A 20,961-nucleotide genomic window follows, 5' to 3' on the forward strand; every position below is an offset into this window, starting at 1 on the left:
ACACACTTACACACACACCGGCACTTCCACTCTCTGGCCCAGAACAGGCTCTGGCTATCAACTCGCACCTTGATTTATTGGAGCAAACAGTACAGTGTCCTTATATAGGAAGTTCCACTGGAAAGACGATGGAAAGAGGGCGGAGGTAATGTGGGATGTAGGAGGTGGGGTCCCGCTCTTTGTGGTGGTGGAATTTCAAAGTTCTGTATACTCTGACAAACACACACGCACAGTGGGAGACTCACCATCTAAATTATGAGTTTGTTTATTGAGGTCTCTCTGGACATCCAGTCAAGGGGGATTCCTGTGCAGGGGACAGCTGACTTGCCTTATGAGGAGTGGAGGTTGATTACATCATCGATAGACTGTGTATACATTCTGTAGCATTCAATCAGCCTCTCTAATGAGAAAATGCAACATCATACATTGAAGCCAGGCTGCCATTAAAAATGTCACCCGCCCCAAACCCCTCCCAGAAAAAGCCCAGTGTCCAGATCATGTCAACAAGTTCTCTGATGTTCTATATCCACACTTTTATATAGAGTGCTAGTCAAATCTAAGAATTATTATCTAAGGAAGACTTTTTTTTACACTGATAGTATAATGGTTCATTTGCCTGAGTTTTCTGCTGGCAGCGTCGATTCCTTTCCCACTCAGTGACGTGTAGTCTGCCATTCCAAATTCAGCTGGAATAGGCTCTGGCTCCCCTCAAACCTAAACTGAATGAGAAGTTACAGAAAATGAGTGAATGGAGAGACCTTTTGATGTACCTATAATATTGTAGCTCTTTAAATTGTGCAAGTGTTCCTAATGTGACACATTTTCCGTTTAGATTCTAAACGGAATTTGGGCGGCAGGCCGGTCACCATCCAATCACACGGCACAGTAGACAAACATTCACAGTCACATTCGTACAAGTGGACAATTAAAAGTCTGCATTTTGGTGACATTTTTCGTTTTTCTATATTGTTTATGTTTTTTTATGTAACTAAATGTGACATGATAGGGGTGGTGTTAAGAGTCAGGTGAGTCCCCACAGATAAGAAATAAAAAGATGTTTAATTTATAATGTACAGTAAAATTGCTTAAAGATTGTACCAGAATGGTTCATTATTCATCGTAGATAAAAAAAAAAAATTGTGGACACACCATCACACATGTATGGTATACAGGTTACACTGTATAAACACACTAACATCATGTGGCAGAGATGATGTTTGTTATGTACCATGATAGTAGTGGGAAGTAAATAAGTGCAAAGAGTTTGTTTCTGTATGTAAATAGATGTTCAGGTATCTGTAGTTTTATTGAGTATTTATTTTCTGACATCTCTAAACAGTCACTCTCTGCATCTGGAAACTAATATCTGTACTTGGTATACTCTGTGTCAGTTCTCACCAATTCCGGTCCTCGAGGGCCCCGATCCTGCATCTTTTTAGATGTTTCCCTCCCCCATTATACCTGATTCAAACGATCTGCTCATCAGCAATCTCTGCAGAAGCCTGATAATGATCCTGACCTTTTGAATCAGGTTTGTTGGAGGAGAGAAACCTTCACGGACTGCAGTAGGTAACGCCTCCTACAACTTTTGAAAATAGGCCTGTTACTTTAATTTATACATCGAGGAATGATGACATGATGTGAAAAAAAGACGTAAAGAGAGAGAGAGGTCAAATCAATCATGGTTGAGAACTTGATTTTTAGATTCATTAAGATAAGGACGTACAGTATAAGGTGAGTGTGAGCCTATATTAACAATGATGACAATATATTTAAAGAAGCAAGATATTTCCCATCCATGGCCTTATTGAAGAGTATTGTTTGATTTTGTCGGCTACAAGAATGTTCCATAGCGAATGTGTCGTCTTGTTCCAGTATAAAAATATTTAATCGGAGGAAAAAGCACAAGTAATGTGTATTTTGTAAGTTGTTATCATTAGCTAGTTTAGCAAATGCTAGCTAGCTCTTAAACAACAACATGCGACATGTAACATAATTAATTTTGTTCTTCTCTGTACGAGCACTATGTAAGTTAATAAAAGAGAAAAACTGTTTTGATTTGATTTTTTTCATTGTTCAACATTATCAAAACGGGTATGATGTAATTGATAGTATTTTTTTTTACTTTTACTTAAGTATAGGAGTTGATCAGTACTTCTGCTTTTACTAGTATTTTTCCCCCACACTTATCTGTCCTATTGCTAAATGCCACCTCTGCATATTATAGCTAAACTCTTATGTCCATCCAGATCGTGGTTCACGCCATCACTTTCCAACTTGCCTGAGTGAGCAGTGCGCATGCGCACTGCCTCTCGGGGAAGAGACTTCCTGGTGGAGGAAAGCACAAGGAGGATCGCCAGTGCACGCGTGTAGCTCCTCCCACGCGCGCAACTCACGAGTTTAAATGGTAAGGCTCGCAATTTGACAGGGGTCTTTTGGACTGTTCGTGTGGGGAGTACCTTGTCTGTTTGACCGCTTTCTGCATCCGACGCTGCCCTCGGCACACCTTTTCTTCTCTTTAAGTGAGTATAGTACATGAGTAGAGCGTCGCCGCTCGGCTGCTGATGCTTTGCACACCTGTCAAACGAGCTGATTGTGAGGCGTTCGAGGAACAGAAAAGTTTGCAGTAATATCGAATACTGCTTTACTCTGGTTGACAAAATGAATAACCCTCATTATTGTTAAATAAATTAGACTGTTTTGGTGTCAGACACAATAAAATGAATGTATTCAATTAAAGTAAAACTAATACTTCTATTATTTCTACATTGACAAACTTTTAAGTAAGTGTGAGTGAATACCGAAATTACTGTTCTAACGTGGTTGTATTTGCCCTTGCAGTTCAACCACACCAATCAAAAGTGGTGATTGTATTTCCTTTTAAACCCTTTAACTTGAATAAAAACTATATTATCATTAATTATTGTATTTCCTGTATTTTTCAACAACTGTGGGAGCATTAATGTTGCAGTCATGAAACTCTGTTTCCTGAAGACAACTTACCTAAATGTGCCGATTAAACACTGACGCCACCAAAGATTTAAAAACACTTTTGCACAAATATTGCATGACATTAACATAATTGTAACAAATTGCAGCCCCAAAGACATTTTAATAATCCTTGAAGAGTCAAATGTCAGCCGCTCATTCATTAATGTCGTATCCCATGATGTAATTCCTCTGCACAGAGCTATTTAGATCTAGTTGTTTCGAGGTTTATTAAAAAGATGCAGGAGGAATGTTGCTCAGAAAACAGAGGAAATGAGTGAAAGCCTTCACGGGACCCGATGGCCACACAAATACAAAGGTCACCTTATCCCTTGGGTTGGCGTCCCTCTGTTTATTTTAAGTAAACATTTTGTTGGACAACAATTAGTTCGTTTTTTCATATATGCTTGGCAATATTTTAAGAGAGCAAATTACTTAACAGGAAAACACAACAACATAACCAATAAAACATAAACAATCCATGTCTTGCATTTACCCGAATTTTCACATTCATTTACACAATAAGTTACAGTACTTAACTAATTTATTGGACTAATTGTCATAAAAATTAGAAGAGCCCATCCTAACCGCAAAAAAGTGTTTTAATGCCGAATCAATCGCAGTGAGCTCGCAACATGTTGTCATTTTGAACAGGTATGAGGAAAAAAAGAATTTTTTGTTCATTACCAATCCTCTTTATTTAAGACAGCTGTGCCATAATTGTTGGTTGGTGCTCTAATATATACACTGGTGGTATATTGGTTTGATTTTGTTTTTCTTGTCTCGTTTGTTAAGCACTACATGCATCATTTAATGAGGAATTAGGCAATTGTTAAAAACGCAATGTTTGAGTCTGCCCATCAGCCATATCAACTTCTATTCCTGTCAACTCTATTTCAGACATCTGTCCTCAGCATACACTGCTTATGTTGACACAATAGAGCAAGGAGTTGCTTTATCACAAGTCACAGTGGTGAGGACAGTTCAAGAGTGTGAGGTGCAGGCTGCTCATACAGGAAAAGTCTGTTTGGTGTTATCAGCTCAAAGCATTATCATTTCTTCCTGATGAGCATGTTCATTCATTGTCACAGTCTCCCGTTAATATTTATACATCCTTTTGGTTGGTTTGTTTTACCATGTCCCTGAGGTCTAGTCCTATTTTCTCAGAAGGCTTTAGGGGCTTTTTCTGCATAGTTCCCACTCTATTAAAGACTGCCAGTCTTGTACAGAGAGATGGAGGGAAAGGAGGTCAAAGCAGCAGCCCGTGGACAGCTGACTCTACATGCATAATCCTAGAATCACTAAATTGTCTTCAAGAGTCAAAAGGCCAATCTCATTTGACACATCAATAAAGCTAGTGCTAACATGCTCACTGGACCAAGGCAGTATGATAACAGAGGAGTGTTACATATGCATGTGTCGAGCTTTTTGCATTCTCTCATAATGCTTGCATGGCCCTTCTAATTTAATCAGTGACATATAAAAATGGTTTCCTCCAGGGGCTAATATGAAGCATGACTTTTAAAGGCCCAGGCAACCCTCTAGCTCTCTGTCTTACTATCATTTTGGAGAAACGACAAGGGCAGCTCGAGACATATTATTCCCTATATGGGCTTTGTTTGGGAGTTCACTTGCCTTGCTGTTTAGGAAGAAGGCAGAAAAGGACCTTGCTCCAGAGAAGGGGCCCTTATATGGTCATCACAACAGGAGACTGAAGCCCCTCCGAGCAGACAGACAGAAAGACAGAGAGGGGGAGAGAGTGGGGGTAAAAATGGATATTGTCAATTAAATGATGACTTAGAGTTAATAAATGTCATTTAGCTTGACTGTTTTTGGAGTTTTCTCAGATAGATCTTTTTTTTTTTTTTTTTTTTTTTTTTTTTTAAATGACAAACTCCATTCCACCTTTGCAACATTTTGGGGAAATTGACTGTGTTTGTGTGCTAATGGAGTCCGAGTGAATGGAATATGTTGAAACTCTGACTGGACAAAGAAGATCAGAGAGTACCATTACTCTTTTGTTCAAATTAGTGTGGTTAAACTTCATAAAAAGTACTGTGCAAATATCTTTGGGATCATTGTATTTGCAACATTTTAATGACCACAATGATTTTTTTTCTCAAATGTTTTTATTTGAATACAGACAACACACAAAATTTGTCACACAGAGTTGCAGAAGCCTGCCTCCGAAATCTGCACGGAATGTGTACATTAGAGCTAATGACAAGAGCCAAAGCTTGTATCCGTCCCACTATCTGTTTTCTAGTACCAAAATGACAGACAAAGCTAACAGTGGCCTGGGCTTTTTCACAATTCTGTAATGTGTGCACTGGCTCTTACTGGATGGAATCTTACTCACAATAGACAAACACTTGAGTCATCATTTATCTGTTATTTGAAGATTGTGTCAAAACCTCTCGCACAAACATGTTTCCTTTGCAAGATCGGTTCCCATTTGCTGCTTGCTGCCTGTTGTTTCTGTTTTAATGCAGTTTTTTTTTTTTTCTTTGCTCCACCAGTTGTCCCCCCCACCTGGTCCAAAGATGTCCAAGAAGGGCCCAAACGAGGACGAGAAGTTCCTCTTTGTTGACAAGGACTTCCTGAACAGCCCCATGGCTCAGGCCGACTGGGCAGCTAAGAAACTGGTGTGGATCCCTTCGGAGAAACATGGCTTTGAGGCTGCGAGCATCAAGGAGGAGCACGGCGACGAGGTCCTGGTGGAGCTGGCTGACAATGGCAGGAAGGTGACAGTCAACAAGGACGACATCCAGAAGATGAACCCGCCCAAATTTAGCAAGGTTGAAGACATGGCCGAGCTCACCTGCCTCAATGAGGCCTCGGTGCTGCACAATATTCGTGAGCGGTACTTCTCGGGCCTCATTTATGTAAGTATGCACCAAAACACATTCATTCAAAACAACTTCATCGACTTTATAATCCCAATCAGATTCGGACCCCGTTAAAGGGGAAGTCAACCCAAAAATGTTCTTTACAAGAATATGTTCCATGGAGGCCCACTAGTCGAAACATGGCATTCTGATTAATATTGTGTTTGTGGAGTATGAGTTAAGCAGTAAAATCCACCCATGTTTATGCATCTCAGAGGGCGGCCATTTTGCCATTTGCTTTCAACTGAAAATGACATCGCAGTTGCTCAGGTAACAATTATGGCTCAGCTTCAGAAAACGGCTGAGCTGTGATTGGTTGTTACCTGGGCAACTGTGATGTCATTTTCAGTTGAAAGCAAATGGCAAAATGGCCGCCCTTGAAATGCATAAACATGGGTGGATTTTACTGCTTAACTCATACTCCACAAACACAATATTAATCAGAATGCCATGTTTAGTCTAGTGAAGGCGCACAGAACATATTATTGCAAAGAATCTTTGGGGGTTGACTTCCACTTTCAAAATAAAATCAAACACGCAGGAATATGAAGATGCGCAAACATCTCATCCTTCCTCCTGCCTTCTGCTCTCAGACATACTCAGGCCTGTTCTGTGTGGTGGTCAACCCCTACAAGATGTTGCCCATTTACTCCGAGAAGATCGTTGAAATGTACAAAGGGAAGAAGCGGCATGAAGTCCCCCCACACATCTATTCTATCACAGATAACGCCTATAGAAACATGATGCAAGGTATGGTTTTTATTCCTGTGTCCAACCAGGCCTTACTGTTTGAAAGCACTGGTGAGAATATGATCCTAAAGTATCTTGGCAGCAGCTCTGTCAATCTACTGCCCTATTGGAGAGTCACTGTTTCGTAGAGGTGGCAGTAGTGTTGGCGGCAGAGCTGTGCTTACAGTAAATTAGTCTAAGCTAGCTCGGCCGCGGTGCGACTTTAGATGAGATGCTTTCCCATGGAATCCGTTTCGTGTGGGCCCAGGGGGTCGTGCCCACTGGATCTCTTGATGACGTGAGGAGTTGCTCTCTCTAAGGAGTTGACATCTATGTTGAGGGATGGGTGGGGGTCTGTAATGTATTTCCTGTCCCATCACCATGTCTGTCTTCATTCAAGCCTAGCCATTTGGCATGCAAAAAAATAATAGCGTAAGAATGGAAAGGAATTACATTGTTGCTCCTTTAGGCAAATGTATGTTTTTATATGGTTTGTATAAATGACGCGTAAAAAAACTGAAAAAAATGGACTTCCGACTATGCTTAGTCCGACTTTTTTTTTTTAAGTTTCCTGTTTATTGTTTATCACCTACAAAATGGGCATCCATCATAGGTGGATCGGCGGACTGGTCTGTCACATGATCTGCACAGCTCTGCTGATTAATATTGCGTTTGTGGAATATGAGTTGAAGGGAAAATCAACCCAAACATATTTTTTTGAAGAATATGTTCCCATTATGCCCACGAAACACGGCATTCTAATTAATATTGCGTTTGTGGAATATGAATTAAGCAGCAAAATACATCTGTTTTTAGCCATCTCTGGGGGCGGCCATTTTGTCACTTCTGTCAACTGAAAATGACATCACAACTACTCAGGGCTTAGGTAACGACCAATCACAGCTGAACTTCAGAAAACAGGTCAGCCGTGATTGGTCGTTACCTGAGCCCTGAGCAATTGTGATGTCATTTTCAGTCGACAGAAGTGACAAAATGGCTGCCCCCGGAGATGGCTGAAAACAGGTGGATTAATCTTATTTCACAAGCGCAATATTTATCAGCATACCTTGTTTCAACTACTGGGCTTGCATAGAACATCTTCTTAAAAAAAATAAGTTTGGGTTGACTTCCCCTTTAAGCAATTTTCTACTATATGCTTGTTTGCGGGTTACGTGTTTTAGCTGCCAATTGCTAGCACATTATTACTGTCCATATGTTCTCCTTTGAGACAGACTTGATCTCATTTCACAGAGAGATCACCTTTGATGAAATGTAGGAGCCTGTGGAAAAGAATCACACTTTCTAATGTGTCCATATTATTTTTAGATTTGCACTCATCGTGACTTGCCAAGTTGTGTCTCACTTACTCATTATACCAAAACCACCGCGGTCAATAAGCATGAGTAAAGGGTTTCTTTTATCTGCGATCTGCTTCTCATACTACTTAGGTATGTGCATCCTAATCAAACAATGTACAAAAATAAAAAATAAAAAAAACAATGATTCTCTTTAGCACTAACCATTACCTAAGATTTGTTTGTTCAACTTGACAAGATCTGAAGAGCGCTCTTACTAATGTAAAGTTTATGCTCGTAACCTTCAGAAGTTTTTCTTCCTAATATGACTTTTCTCGTGGCAAAATTTCATCCTTGAAATTCTATCAGTTTAGTCTCATAGTATTTTTTCTTTCCAATCTTGCGCTAATACTAATATTATTAATCCTCCTACGTACATTATCTTTTGGACAAAATCCATCTAATTTCCTGAGAGAACAAGCTCCTTACTGTCACAAGTACAGTATGTATACAGTGACAAATTTTAGGTTTCACCAGGTCATTGTATTGTATTATTTACTGCTACAGCTGTGCAACATAAACATCGCAATGGTTAGATTTGTGTTTGTGTGGGTGTTTGGTTACTGCGTGAAAAGACTCTGAGATTTTTTTTCTCCAGCACATCCCTTAAATACACATACAAGTCCTCAGTCGGTACAACTCAGTAAACTTGTTCACGATGAAAAGTGGACCTGTCAGCACCACCAGAGAGACTTCATCAGTCTCATGATACTGTATATAAAACATTATGTTAGTAAACAGTATGCGATCGGATGGCGACCTGTCCAGGGTGTGCTCCGCCTCTCGCACAAACTGAGGGGATCGCATCCAGCCCGTACGTGATCCTAATGAGCATAAGCAGTGTGAATGGTGAACTAGTTGCTATGCAAGCACATGCAGCAGAGGATTTGTTCAGGGTAGTAGAAAATAGTGTCATTTTGAACCAAAACAATTATGTTGTTTTGTCCTGATGTCAAATTTCACCCACTTGAGGAATGGGGGGCAGAGGGTCTTTTCCTCCTCCTGCCATCTATCCACAATTCTGCTATCGCTAATAAATTAGCCATCATTGAAGGCACAGCTACCTTGATGTTGTTCTTTTCAATGAACCAGTGGAATTTATCATGATGTGGTGACTAACAGTGCACAATGTTTTACACCCAGTGCCAAACTATTCAGTTTACACGGGAGAGTAGTAGAGTGGTGCAGAGCTCAAACTAAGCTATGGAAACATTTCAATCGTGATTGAGGTCCCATTTGCTGCATTTTTGCATCAGCCTTTTATGTTCAGGGAATAAACGTGAAATTTTCTCAGGAAGTTGTCCCAAGAAGTCTATTTAGTACAGTACGTATATCCTGAATTATTATATATTAATTCTCATAAATGGATCATTGTCATTAAAGTAGAAGTCAACCCAAACATATTTTTTTCAAGAATATGTTCCCAGCATGCCCACGAAACACGGCATTCTGATTAATATTGCGTTTGTGCAATATGAATCAAGCAGCAAAATACATCCGTTTTTAGCCATCTCTGGGGGTGGCCATTTTGTCACTTCTGTCAACTGAAAATGACATCACAACTACTCAGTGCTCAGTTAACAACCAATCACGGCTCAGCTTCAGAAAATAGGTCAGCTGTGATACTGCACCAAAAAAATGATACCACACACCCTCAGGGCTCAGATAATGACCAATCACGGCTCACCAGTTTTCTGAAGCTGAGCAATAATTGGTCGTTATCTGAGCTCTGAGGGTGTGTGATGTCATTTTCAGTCGACAGAAGTGACAAAATGGCCGCCCCCAGAGATGGCTAAAAACATTTGGCTTTTGTTGCTTAACTCGTATTCCACAAACACAATGTTAATCAGACTGCTGTGTTTCAACTAGTGGGCCTGCATAGAACATATTCTTAAAAATATATATATATTTGGGTTACCTTCCGCTTTAAGTCGCTCTAAAAAAATATATAGCTTGTATAGCTGCGTGAAAAGAAAAATGAATGTATACATACAACTCACTCAAACAAAAGGGACAAAAGGGGGGGAAATATTTTGTGTATTTGTAACAGACTTCACATTATATTTCTATGTCTGCAGATCGGGAGGACCAATCCATTCTCTGCACGTAAGTGAAAACCTGACACTTTTCAACTGTCTTTTTTTTTTTTGGCCCTGGACCTTTTTCCATGATGTCAACACAAGGCTGTGTGTGTTTGCTTGTGCTTTGCACTGCCTAAAGATTGTTACAAAATGCTTGCGTGAATTCAAATTCAATCACAGGAAACTCCTCTCTGCCCTTAAATAGAGAAAGAGAAAAAGAATTGAACTACTGTATAACTGTGATCTTGAAATAAAAGAAGGGACATAAATTGTTTGATTTGTCAACAAATACTCCATTTTGCCTTCATATTTGTATCAATAAAGTCCCTTTGGAAGTGCTTTAAAGCGACTACAGTGCTCCCCGATGACTGTGGTTTTCCACTCAGGCCTGTGGTCCGGAAATTTGGCCTTTCTAAGTGATTGGAAAACCAGATTAGCTTCCCTAAAGTTTGGCGTCCATGTTATTTGTTTATTTCTTTCAACCTATTTGTTGGCAGCTAAATCGGCCATCTAGAGACAAGCTGTCTAGCAAACTTTGGACCACATGGGATGCAGTTCATTTATTTATTTTTAGTTGTGTTTTTTTCTAACTGTTTCATGTTCTCAGTTGAGCAAACTTGAGCAAATCACTTTGTTTTTTCTGTCAGTGCTGAACATCTGTCCATGATTTGGCTTGTGTTTTACATTCTAACGTTTGCTTTTAAATATGTATGATATGTACAGTTAGGGCCAGAGGTATGGATTGGACATAAACAGCATTTTTTTCATTATTTTTGCCTTTATGTACAGTAATAAACATTGGCCAAGCTGGAATTTTACATTTTAAGAGTTTGTTTCACAAGAAAATGCAGCATTTGCCATTTAGGAGTTACAGACATTTTATGCAGATTATCTCAGTTTTCAGGGGCTTCACTTTATTTGAACAAAATTTCGTAAATGTATCCATAATTTGTACATTTTCAAGTCAAGGTGCTGACAGTGAAGGTTCTGGCAAAGAAAACGGCTTTCATGTCGAAGGACTCCAGACTTTGTCTATTATGTGCACGATTATGGTTACATTTACAAACTGTGCTACTTTGTGCTTTACAGCCCCTGAAAAATGCACTCGACAAAAAGGGTTGAATTCCAAAATGTTAAATGTCATATTTTAGCAAAGCCTCTTAAGTTGAGGCTAAATCGCGACATTTCAAACGCATTCTTGATTGTTTTATTTTCAATCCATTGTGGTGGTATAGTAAGGCAAACCCCCCAAACTCAAGTCATTATTCAAATACCGGTACCTTACTTTACACAAGGAGCCAAAGCAAAAGCTGACAGCGGAAAGTGCTCTTCTCCCCATGCCATGATGCCCTCTGGGCTTCCTCTACTCCAAAATTGCAGCACTGATCCCAGGATGCTGTATAAATTTTGATAAAAATCCGACCACTTCCTCTTCTAGCACAGGGTTAGTTACAAGTATTTGGTTGTCTGCATCTCACTATATGTGTGTGGGGCAGGTTAAAAAAACGCTTTTGCACCAGCGGGGATCAGTGTAAACAGCATGGGATACACAAGATTAAATTCATGTAAGAAAATCCAATCCATGTGACGTGTGATTTAAAATATTTTAAACTGATAACCTGGAATGACACAAGAGACGTGAACACTTGCCCAGTAATGTCCCAGTAGTCAACATTACCATTTCAGTTAAAACTACAACTGCTCTGAAGCTCAGCAAGCCGCTGGTGCCTTATATGGTAGAAATGTTTCTGGTGAAGTACATGGAATGTCATGTATGACGTGTGCATTTGTGTGCATGTGCGTGTGTGTCTATATGCGCTGTATGTACACCGTCAGTGTTATTTTTACAGCAGCCATCACAGAACTGGCTTCATATGGTGTGTTGCCACATACTGTAGCTCTGTGTGAACTAAATGTTTTATGAATCAGACTGAGGCATGTTTTAGAAGTAGAAGTAAACAGCTGTATGTGGTGAGGAAGCCATGCAACCAGAAGTGAAACTTTAAAGATAACCGTCTGCTTTAGGGTTATTCCTGAACTCTTGTAATTCCCTGAAGACACAGATTTGATCTGCTCCACCATGAGAGGTCAAAGTTCAATCAGAGATATTAAATCGAGCATTAATTACTAATGCAAAATATTTAATGAGACTTTGGAAATGACCTAAACAAATATTACAAACGTGTGTATTGTAAGATCCCTGTATTTTCTCGCATTTGTGCCCTGAGCGGATCAGAAAAGATGTGAATCTGTAAACTTCAACAAAAGTGGAGCAGGTAAATTTGAATTTTGAGCAGAATTGTGCACTTGATGTTGCAAGATGGTATTTGGCATGGGTGTTCCTTAAAAGTCCACTTTTCAGAAAAAGTGCTAGCCATTAAAAAAAAAAATCAACATGGCAGTTGATTGGGTTTCTGTTTTATGCAAAAGCCTGTTTGGTGGCCTTCATTTATATTTTCTTTTTGGAGCTAGCACTTCTTTCTGAAAAAGTAACCTATAGGGAACACTCATGCCAAGCGCCATGCTTATATGGTAAAATTTGCTTTATGGTTTGCTTTACCTGCTCCACTATTCGGGATCTATACATACATACATACATACACAGATAGTTTGTCAGCATTTTGCTTATTGTGACGGTAGTAAAGTGCTGTAGAAATCTAGCATTTTGTAGTGTTTCATGGATTTTAGTGTAACTTTTTCAATGAGACGGCGTCAGTCAAAAGGGAGCATCATGATCTTTACTTGGCGCAGTTTTGATACAACTCAACAAACAGATCAAGTGGTTCTGGTGCACCTAATGCCGTTGGTTGTCTCCTGTTTTACGAACATTGTTCTGATACTGAGCAGAATGTGGATTTAGTTTGATGGAACCTGTGGAGGTAAAAGTCCCATTAGAATCTTTCCAGCACTCACAAGTGTCTACAGTAGGGGTCTGGATGTTGTGGGTCCATGCCAGATGAGAACAGGAAAAAATAGATCGAATGCTCTCCGAGCTTCCAAGCCCTAACATGGAGCCTCCCATGCCTTTTATGGAGCCATGACTTAGATGGCTGATGGCTCTGGGATTGTTCAACTCTGACTTTCTCTTAAGAATCAAAGATCACAGGCTGCATTTTATGGAGGAAAAACGGGATGAGCGTGTGTTTGCCTTTAAAAGCATCACAGTTCAACAATGAATTGCTTTAAAACAAAGCCTTAACTGCTTGTCTGAGCCAGGACGATACTGTTCTTTTCTAGTGAGCTTGCCCTCCTTTTTCATCCTCTTTACAGTCTTGCCATGACATCTTTTTCCTCCACAGTGGGGAGTCTGGCGCTGGCAAGACAGAGAACACCAAGAAAGTCATCCAGTATTTGGCTGTAGTGGCCTCGTCACACAAAGGCAAGAAGGACAGCAGTGCTGTAAGTATGCATGCTGTAATGAAAAGTAAGGGTCTGTCAGCCAGTTCCCTCACTCTTAATGTATTTAGGATGCTGCACACTTTAATTCTGTATATCGCCATTTCCTCCAAATAGCAACAATCAGGATCACAGTTTGCCTACGTGAGTAAAGGGAAATGCCTGAAGTGTGTTTTTGTGTTTGCTGTTTCTTCCTGAGATTTAAAAGTGCATGAAGATAGTGTCACTCAGTTACCAACGAACTATTTTTTTAGCATACATTTTTCAACACTAAGGTTCAAATCCTTTCGGAGAGAGTGTTTCATCTAACATTAGTATTTCCAGTTACCCAGTGAGAGTGGATTTGCATGATCATAGTATTTTTTGTAGTCACATTTGAAACCTCCAGAATGCCCAGTGAGGGCCAACTAGTGTTGCTGGTTTACTATGTTGAGTTTGGTGTCAAACATCTTCAGTGAACACCCTTTCACTGCCTGTGGTGATGAATTTAAGCCTCCCCAGCAGTTAAAGGGTCTTTCACTGATCAGTGTGCACAGTGTGAGCATGCCCATCTACTCTTCTCATGTCTCAAACACGTCCTCTTCCTCTCTTTGCCCTGAAATTGCAGGAGAGTTGTTTGTTCTGACCTGATGCATTTAGTTTAGTATTGTGGTTTGCAATTGTCACTCACTATTGCCATCTTAAAACAAAAACTCTTTCTGAGCCACCCTGCAATATAATATATACTCAGCGGTCACAACATTTGATACATAATTTCACTGGTGCTCATAAGGTCACTAACGGAGCTAATATTCCTTGCTACCTGCCGCTGCAAGGGTCAACCTTGGCAACATCACATTTAAAAAAACGTTTGCCCACAACAGGGCCCATGGGTGTACAAAACCCACCAAGCCCACGTCATCTACGCCAGTGAATATAGCCTTAAATTTTTTTTCATCATTTCAGTAGTCCAGATTTTTTGAGAGTGACTACAATGAAGCATAATACAAAGCAAACAAAATAATAGCTTGGCCTATTTCTACCCCTACAGCATGCAGTTAGCTAGCAAAGCCATCCCAACATCCTGAAAAAAAAGCATCTTCCCTGAAGTAATACTGTGTGTGTTCTGTGTTATTTGGACCACTGTGTTTCTGTTGTGTGAGACACTCCTTGGAAAGTGAAATGTTTATTACCGGTACGTTCGCTAGCCAGCAAGCTCACCTAGCCACTTAGCTACAGCCTACAGTAGGCTACATACTGTACGAATTTAGCAGACATATCCACAAGAGTAGTAGGGAATAGGAATCTTTTTTTTTTTTTCCACACTTTTGGAGCCTCATTTGTCATTTTATATACTCACTAATTTTGTTTTTTTATTCGTTCAAATTTGGCAGGCTTATTAATTACACTCCTCTCTGTAGTGTGTTACTTTACAGACACTATAAGAAGGCCGGAGTTCTTTACACCTGAAAAATCCTACCAGTAACTGGAGTATAATTTAAATGCATATCTACCATATTCTGTATCAGGTCCAGATAAGATTTTGACATTGCATCTTCTGATTCATATACTGGTACATATTAGATGTCTTATTATTATTCAACCGCATCAAAAAAGGTAGATTTGTAAAAATCATCATCAATAAAAAAAAAAAAAATAATACCTACCCATCACTTTAAAAACCAATTTGCATTTCTTTGCAAACAGTTGTGCTCATAAGTTTACATACCCCTAAGGTACTTAAACTTAATAGCACAACTGTAAGTAGTCTAATGTTGTGGCCGGTTAGTGTATTGGATATGTGTGATTCTTTTTTTATTTATCGGTGACAACTTTGGGCTCCCATTGAGCTCCCCTGAACAAAAACTATTGTTTCGGCTCTCTTCTCTGGCTTGACTCCCTGAATTTAATATGCAGTAAACCTTGAGACAAAAAAACCCTTGCTGTGAGCTAGCTTTCCCATTCTCTTTCTTGCTGCTCTGCTGTGCTCTATTTCTCATTTTCTCTTCTCCAGTGACCTATCCCAGGAGCTTAAATGAGCAAGACAATCCTTTCTGCTTTGATAGCTCTGATCTTCAGTACATCAGCTGGTCTGTATCTTGTCCATCTTCTCAGCTTTACAGGATCTACCACCATGTTGCACATGTTCCATTATTATCACGTCACCATTCTCAATCAGGCTTCAGTCGTTGTCACCCGTCTCCTCATCTGATAGTTTTAGCTCATTTAGGCAGATAGAAACATGATTTGAAAAAGTCATTGAAGGGGAGGGGGAGAGGTTCTGACCTTGCATCAAATCTGACAGAGCCTTTTGATCCGGTGGATTAGCTCAATTCACATCAAGGAGGGGTCTGCCTAATTTCCATTCACCTGGTTCCACCCACGAGCCGACAGACTGGTGGCATCGTGAAGGGGAAAAGAGTGATGATGATTCACATTCACAGGGCCTATGACTGACTGAGTCAGTAGAAAAATATTGTTGTTAAATTGAGACATTGGCGTTCATGTTTTTCAAGCAGTGCCAAATCCTGATGGCACCCCTGCCACAGATGCTTAGAGATGCTACACTGAGGGAAAAACAATCATTTTATTGGATCAGGATCATTGTAGTTTGCTAACACATGCAGCATGCACACACAGATGTATTTACTTGAAGGATTCCTCAGAAGCAATGTGCTGGCATTATTATGTTCAGCTGAACCAACCTGACCTCCTTATCTGTTTATATATCAGCTTCCCCTCATTTGCCTCCAAACCTCAGGTCAGATGTTGGTTACGTAACTTGCTGGAATTCTGAGATGTTGACAATATGCAGGTAGTTTGAGATTCTTTAGAAAGAACAGTTTCTACTTATTATTTATGCTTTCAGAGTCTTTATTGTCTCCTTTTTTTTCCTCAACACACATGAATTATACTCTGGGGAACCTACCCATCAATCCAATCTGTATCCCACATCAGTGTCCATTAATTGTGTAAATGTATTGTTGTCACCAGGGAGAGCTAGAGAAGCAGCTCCTACAGGCCAATCCCATCCTGGAGGCTTTCGGGAATGCCAAGACCATCAAAAATGACAACTCCTCTCGATTTGTGAGTTTTTGTGAGATGCCACGTTTAAAATATCTCTTAAAACTCTACCGTTGCATGATTTTTTTTTATTTTTTTTTTTACCTTGCATTTTCTTAAGACCCATTATTTCATTCATTAACTCCTTTCATTGTTTTTCACACAGGGTAAATTCATCCGAATCAACTTTGATGTGACAGGCTACATTGTTGGCGCTAATATTGAGACCTGTATCCTTCATTCTTTTAGATCTGCAGAGGGCAAATGAAATTGTGTCTAGTTTAGGACTTGGTAATATGGCCATAGAAGTGTGCGCCCGGCTAATTAGCACAGTAAGATTCACAAGGTATATGGGCAATACACCAAGGCTAATAAAGACAGCTTCACAGCTAGAGGATAAACTTGAGAATTTGTTTGTGTTCTTTAATCAATGAGTTCTCAGACCTCCTGGAGAAGTCTCGTTGTATCAGACAGGCAAAAATAGAAAGAGCCTTCCATATCTTCTACTATATGATTGCTGGTGCCAAGGACAATGTTCGAGGTAACATACTTCAAATGTGTTGTGTGGATGATATTTTTACTTTTACTTATGACTCAAAATCATGACGTTGAGGCCTATAAATACATCTCAGTGATTCAATTCATTAAAGTTGTAACATTAAGAATTGGTGATGAAAACCTGAAAAAAATCTGTGAAATTATTTTTTAAATTTTGTCTTTTCAGAGGAGCTTCTTCTGGAGCCCTTCAGTAACTACCGCTTCCTAGTTGCGGGCCATGTCCAGATCCCAGGCCAGCAGGATGATGAGTTGTTTGAGGAGACTATGGAGGCCATGACCATCATGGGCTTTACGGATGAGGAGCGAATTGGTACCACAAATCTGATCTAACCTTAGTTTGCTTTAAAAAAAAAAAAGAATGTAGAAGGATAATGCCCACTCGTATGTATAGTTTGCTCTAATTGGGGGTCATCTGCTTCAACTTTTTAGTCTATTAATCTGATCAACCAATTTGAAAGTGATTAAAGCCTAAACAGAGTTGCCTGCTAACCCGCTAAAAGGTGATTACCTCTTCAGCTTCGTGGAATATAAATTAATTTATGATTGGTAACTAATTGCATAACGGATTACTTATTTTTAACACTTTTATTGTCGATAGTTTGTTACTGCAAGGCAACTTTATAAATTAAACTGCTAGCGCAGGCCTCTCTTGTGTGGCCATTTTGCATGTTCTCCCCTTGCATAGGTTTTACTCCCCCATTCCAAAAACATGCTTCTTAGATTAATGGAGCACTCTAATTTGGGCATGAATGTTAGCATAAATGATTGTTTTTCTATCAGCTGGTTAAGGCTTCATCTCAAAAATTAGGACAAGCGCTGTAGGAGATGGATTGATCCTACCATTACTGTCACTGTGTTACTGTAGATATCCTGAAGGTGTGTTCAACGGTGATGCAGCTGGGAAACATTGAGTTTAAGAAAGAAAGGAACCAAGAGCAGGCCACCATGCCAGACAACACAGGTTAGATACAGTATTTTGTTTTTTCTACCTTTTTGTATTATGAATCTGAGGTACAGAGATGTCTATTGTTTTACAGTACATGCCACTTGAGAAACAAAATAGTGACATTCAAACATGAAATGAAAAAAAAAAAATGCTGTTCAAAATCTAACAAAAGAAAAACAGAAATAGCATAACACTCTGATATGATGGTATTATATTATAATACATATATTCCTCCTCTCTGTAGCGGCTCAGAAGGTGTGTCACCTGCAGGGCATCAACGTGACGGACTTCACTCGTGCCATTCTCACGCCTCGAATCAAAGTTGGCAGAGAGGTGGTGCAAAAAGCCCAGACCAAAGAGCAGGTACTACACGGCGCGTACTTCGAGGAATAAAAGAAATGGCATTTCATGAGTTTCATGCATGTGTGTGCGTGTTACTTCATAGGCTGACTTTGCTATTGAAGCCCTGGCAAAGGCTGTGTTTGAGCGCCTGTTCCGGTGGATCCTAGGCCGAGTCAACAAAGCCCTGGACAAGACCAAACGTCAAGGGGCCTCCTTCTTGGGTATCCTCGATATCGCTGGTTTTGAGATATTTGAGGTATGGACACGTGAACGTCTAATGTGCAACGTGACGAGGTAAAAACCTTTTGTGGACAAAGGGCATCCTGAGTTCTGTCTGTTGGCTGTTGCAGGACAACTCCTTTGAGCAGCTGTGCATCAATTACACCAATGAGAAGCTCCAGCAACTCTTCAACCACACCATGTTCATCTTGGAGCAGGAAGAATACCAGAGAGAAGGCATCGAGTGGAACTTTATTGATTTTGGTTTGGACCTGCAGCCGTGCATAGAGCTCATTGAGAGGCCGGTGAGTGGCCTTGAGACAGTGACGATGAGCTTTTCTTCCTCATGGTGTGGTTTTGTGTGAATCTCTCCATACTGTTTGCAGAACAACCCTCCAGGCATTCTGGCCTTACTGGATGAAGAGTGCTGGTTCCCCAAGGCTACAGATGTCTCCTTTGTGGAAAAACTCATGAGCACCCAAGGAAACCATGTTAAATTTGCAAAACCAAAACAACTAAAAGACAAGACAGAGTTTTCTATTCTTCACTATGCTGGAAAGGTGAGGATAAGAGGAAAAGGGCTTTTTGGACATTGCGATTGAGATTTGATTTGGGTTATGCTTTTTTTTTTTGGGGTGGCTGAAGTAGGTGTTCCAGTTCTGCTGATTAAAATTAAACCGATATTGTTTGCTTGCAGGTGGATTATAACGCCACAGCCTGGCTGACAAAGAACATGGACCCCCTGAATGACAATGTCACAGCACTGCTCAACAACTCCTCCAGCACCTTTGTGCAAGACCTTTGGAAAGATTGTAAGATCACTGAGATACCTGCTTTAGGCAAATTCTTATCTCAGCAGATATCTATTGAGTGGTCTTATGCAATATTACTAATTAATATGCAATTGCAGAGATGTTCAGTTTTGATTTGTGTGCATTTTGTAGCTAATATGAAGACCTCAGGAGTGCTCAAATGCACTGTTGTCTGTTATTTGCGATTCAGTGACTGATGTGTTGTCGTGTGCTTCAGCTGACAGAGTGGTGGGTCTCGACACAATTGCCAAGATGTCCGACAGTTCCATGGCGAGTGGATCCAAGACCAAGAAGGGAATGTTCCGCACGGTGGGACAGCTCTACAAGGAGTCCCTCGCCAAACTCATGACCACACTGCACAACACCCAGCCCAACTTTGTCAGATGCATCATTCCAAACCATGAGAAGAGGGTAAAGAAAAATCTTGACGTAAAGTGTTATTTATTAAAACAGAATTTACTTCAGATTACTAATGTTCACTTCAGGCAGGGAAGCTGGATGCCAACTTGGTTTTGGAGCAGCTCAGGTGTAATGGCGTGCTGGAGGGGATTCGAATCTGCCGACAGGGATTCCCTAATCGAATTGTCTTCCAGGAGTTTCGCCAGCGGTGAGTTAGATCAGATGGGACTATTGCTAGCTACTGCCGTGCTACTGCTATATTTTGGATTCAAATATCATTTCTGTCAACCTTTTTCTTCTAGCTATGAGATTCTGGCGGCAAGTGCTATTCCCAAAGGTTTTATGGATGGAAAACAAGCTTGCTGCCTCATGGTAAACTCGTGTTATTCAGTGAAAAATTGCTGCTTTGAATTTATGGTGACAGTGAGTTATCAATGTCTTTTGATATAGATCAAACATCTGGACCTGGATCCCAATCTGTACAGGATCGGACAGAGCAAGATGTTTTTCCGCACGGGAGTTTTGGCCCAGCTGGAGGAAGAGAGAGACCTGAAGATAACTGTGATCATCATTGCCTTCCAGGCCCAAGCTCGAGGCTTCCTGGCCAGAAAGTACGTACATCCAAGATCTCGCACATGATTCACACCCCAATGACTTGTAATATGACTCTAATGTGTAGGCAAGACTGCATGCAGTTGCGATGAATTGAAAACAAATTTTACATGTTCACCTGCACTAATAGCAGTCATGTTTTTCTCATTCATTTGTCATCCAGGCATTTTTTTTGTTTATAGGCATTTGTTCATCTTCCTATCTGAGTTGTATAAGCGACTTGGATTTTTTTTTTGATTGGAAGGTATTATCTCAAGGATATTACCATCTGAATTTGGGGGCAAATACAACAAATATGATCCCATATCATGTTTTAAAATGTCAAACAAAGTGCTTTTGATTGGGTACAGTACAATTTTAAAAAACAAATCACTACTCTATAGTCATCATGTCTTATCTGATCTGAACAAAAAATAGCGATGTTTATGCAAGGTCCAAGCCTGTAACATCAACAGAACTAATCCAGCCTGCACATTTGGCAGCAATTTGAATTTAACATAGAAAATCCCATTACACATTTTCAGGTGGTATCTCATTGCATTTGTTCCATTGGATTTGGGAAAAATGCATACCTTCAAGTATTGGATTTGCACT

The 20,961-nt window shown here is 40.1% G+C and overlaps 1 protein-coding gene and 1 long non-coding RNA gene across 4 annotated transcripts in view; one reads left to right on the top strand and one right to left on the bottom strand.

Annotated features, from left to right (window-relative positions):
• Nucleotides 1–266: 266 nt before the first annotated feature.
• On the bottom strand, nt 267–2,578 carry LOC147145728 (uncharacterized). The gene is made up of 3 exons (XR_015087313.1): nt 2,460–2,578; nt 617–719; nt 267–400 (listed from the first exon to the last, which is right to left on the bottom strand). It is a non-coding gene; the product is annotated as an uncharacterized LOC147145728 (long non-coding RNA).
• The window catches only part of myh11a (myosin, heavy chain 11a, smooth muscle), a 28,999-nt gene continuing 10,403 nt past the window's right edge, over nt 2,366–20,961 (top strand). Inside the window, exons 1-20 of one of the 3 annotated variants that reach the window (XM_086034643.1) lie at nt 2,366–2,522; nt 5,508–5,873; nt 6,470–6,626; nt 10,039–10,066; nt 13,341–13,440; nt 13,555–13,581; nt 16,411–16,503; nt 16,646–16,709; nt 16,922–17,020; nt 17,204–17,347; nt 17,903–17,998; nt 18,228–18,346; nt 18,429–18,581; nt 18,676–18,849; nt 18,931–19,104; nt 19,242–19,356; nt 19,574–19,767; nt 19,842–19,963; nt 20,058–20,127; nt 20,206–20,366. In XM_086034643.1, the coding sequence (XP_085890769.1) occupies nt 5,532–5,873; nt 6,470–6,626; nt 10,039–10,066; nt 13,341–13,440; nt 13,555–13,581; nt 16,411–16,503; nt 16,646–16,709; nt 16,922–17,020; nt 17,204–17,347; nt 17,903–17,998; nt 18,228–18,346; nt 18,429–18,581; nt 18,676–18,849; nt 18,931–19,104; nt 19,242–19,356; nt 19,574–19,767; nt 19,842–19,963; nt 20,058–20,127; nt 20,206–20,366 (2,432 nt within the window). In that variant the 5' untranslated portion in view covers nt 2,366–2,522; nt 5,508–5,531. The remainder of the gene's footprint in view (nt 2,523–5,507; nt 5,874–6,469; nt 6,627–10,038; nt 10,067–13,340; nt 13,441–13,554; nt 13,582–16,410; nt 16,504–16,645; nt 16,710–16,921; nt 17,021–17,203; nt 17,348–17,902; nt 17,999–18,227; nt 18,347–18,428; nt 18,582–18,675; nt 18,850–18,930; nt 19,105–19,241; nt 19,357–19,573; nt 19,768–19,841; nt 19,964–20,057; nt 20,128–20,205; nt 20,367–20,961) is intronic. The other 2 variants (XM_086034641.1, XM_086034642.1) reach the window with 2 other exon arrangements.

This window comes from Filicampus tigris, chromosome 6 (assembly GCF_054856515.1).
Source record: "Filicampus tigris isolate MCC_2025a chromosome 6, RoL_Ftig_1.0, whole genome shotgun sequence".
Classification (NCBI taxonomy): domain Eukaryota; kingdom Metazoa; phylum Chordata; class Actinopteri; order Syngnathiformes; family Syngnathidae; genus Filicampus; species Filicampus tigris.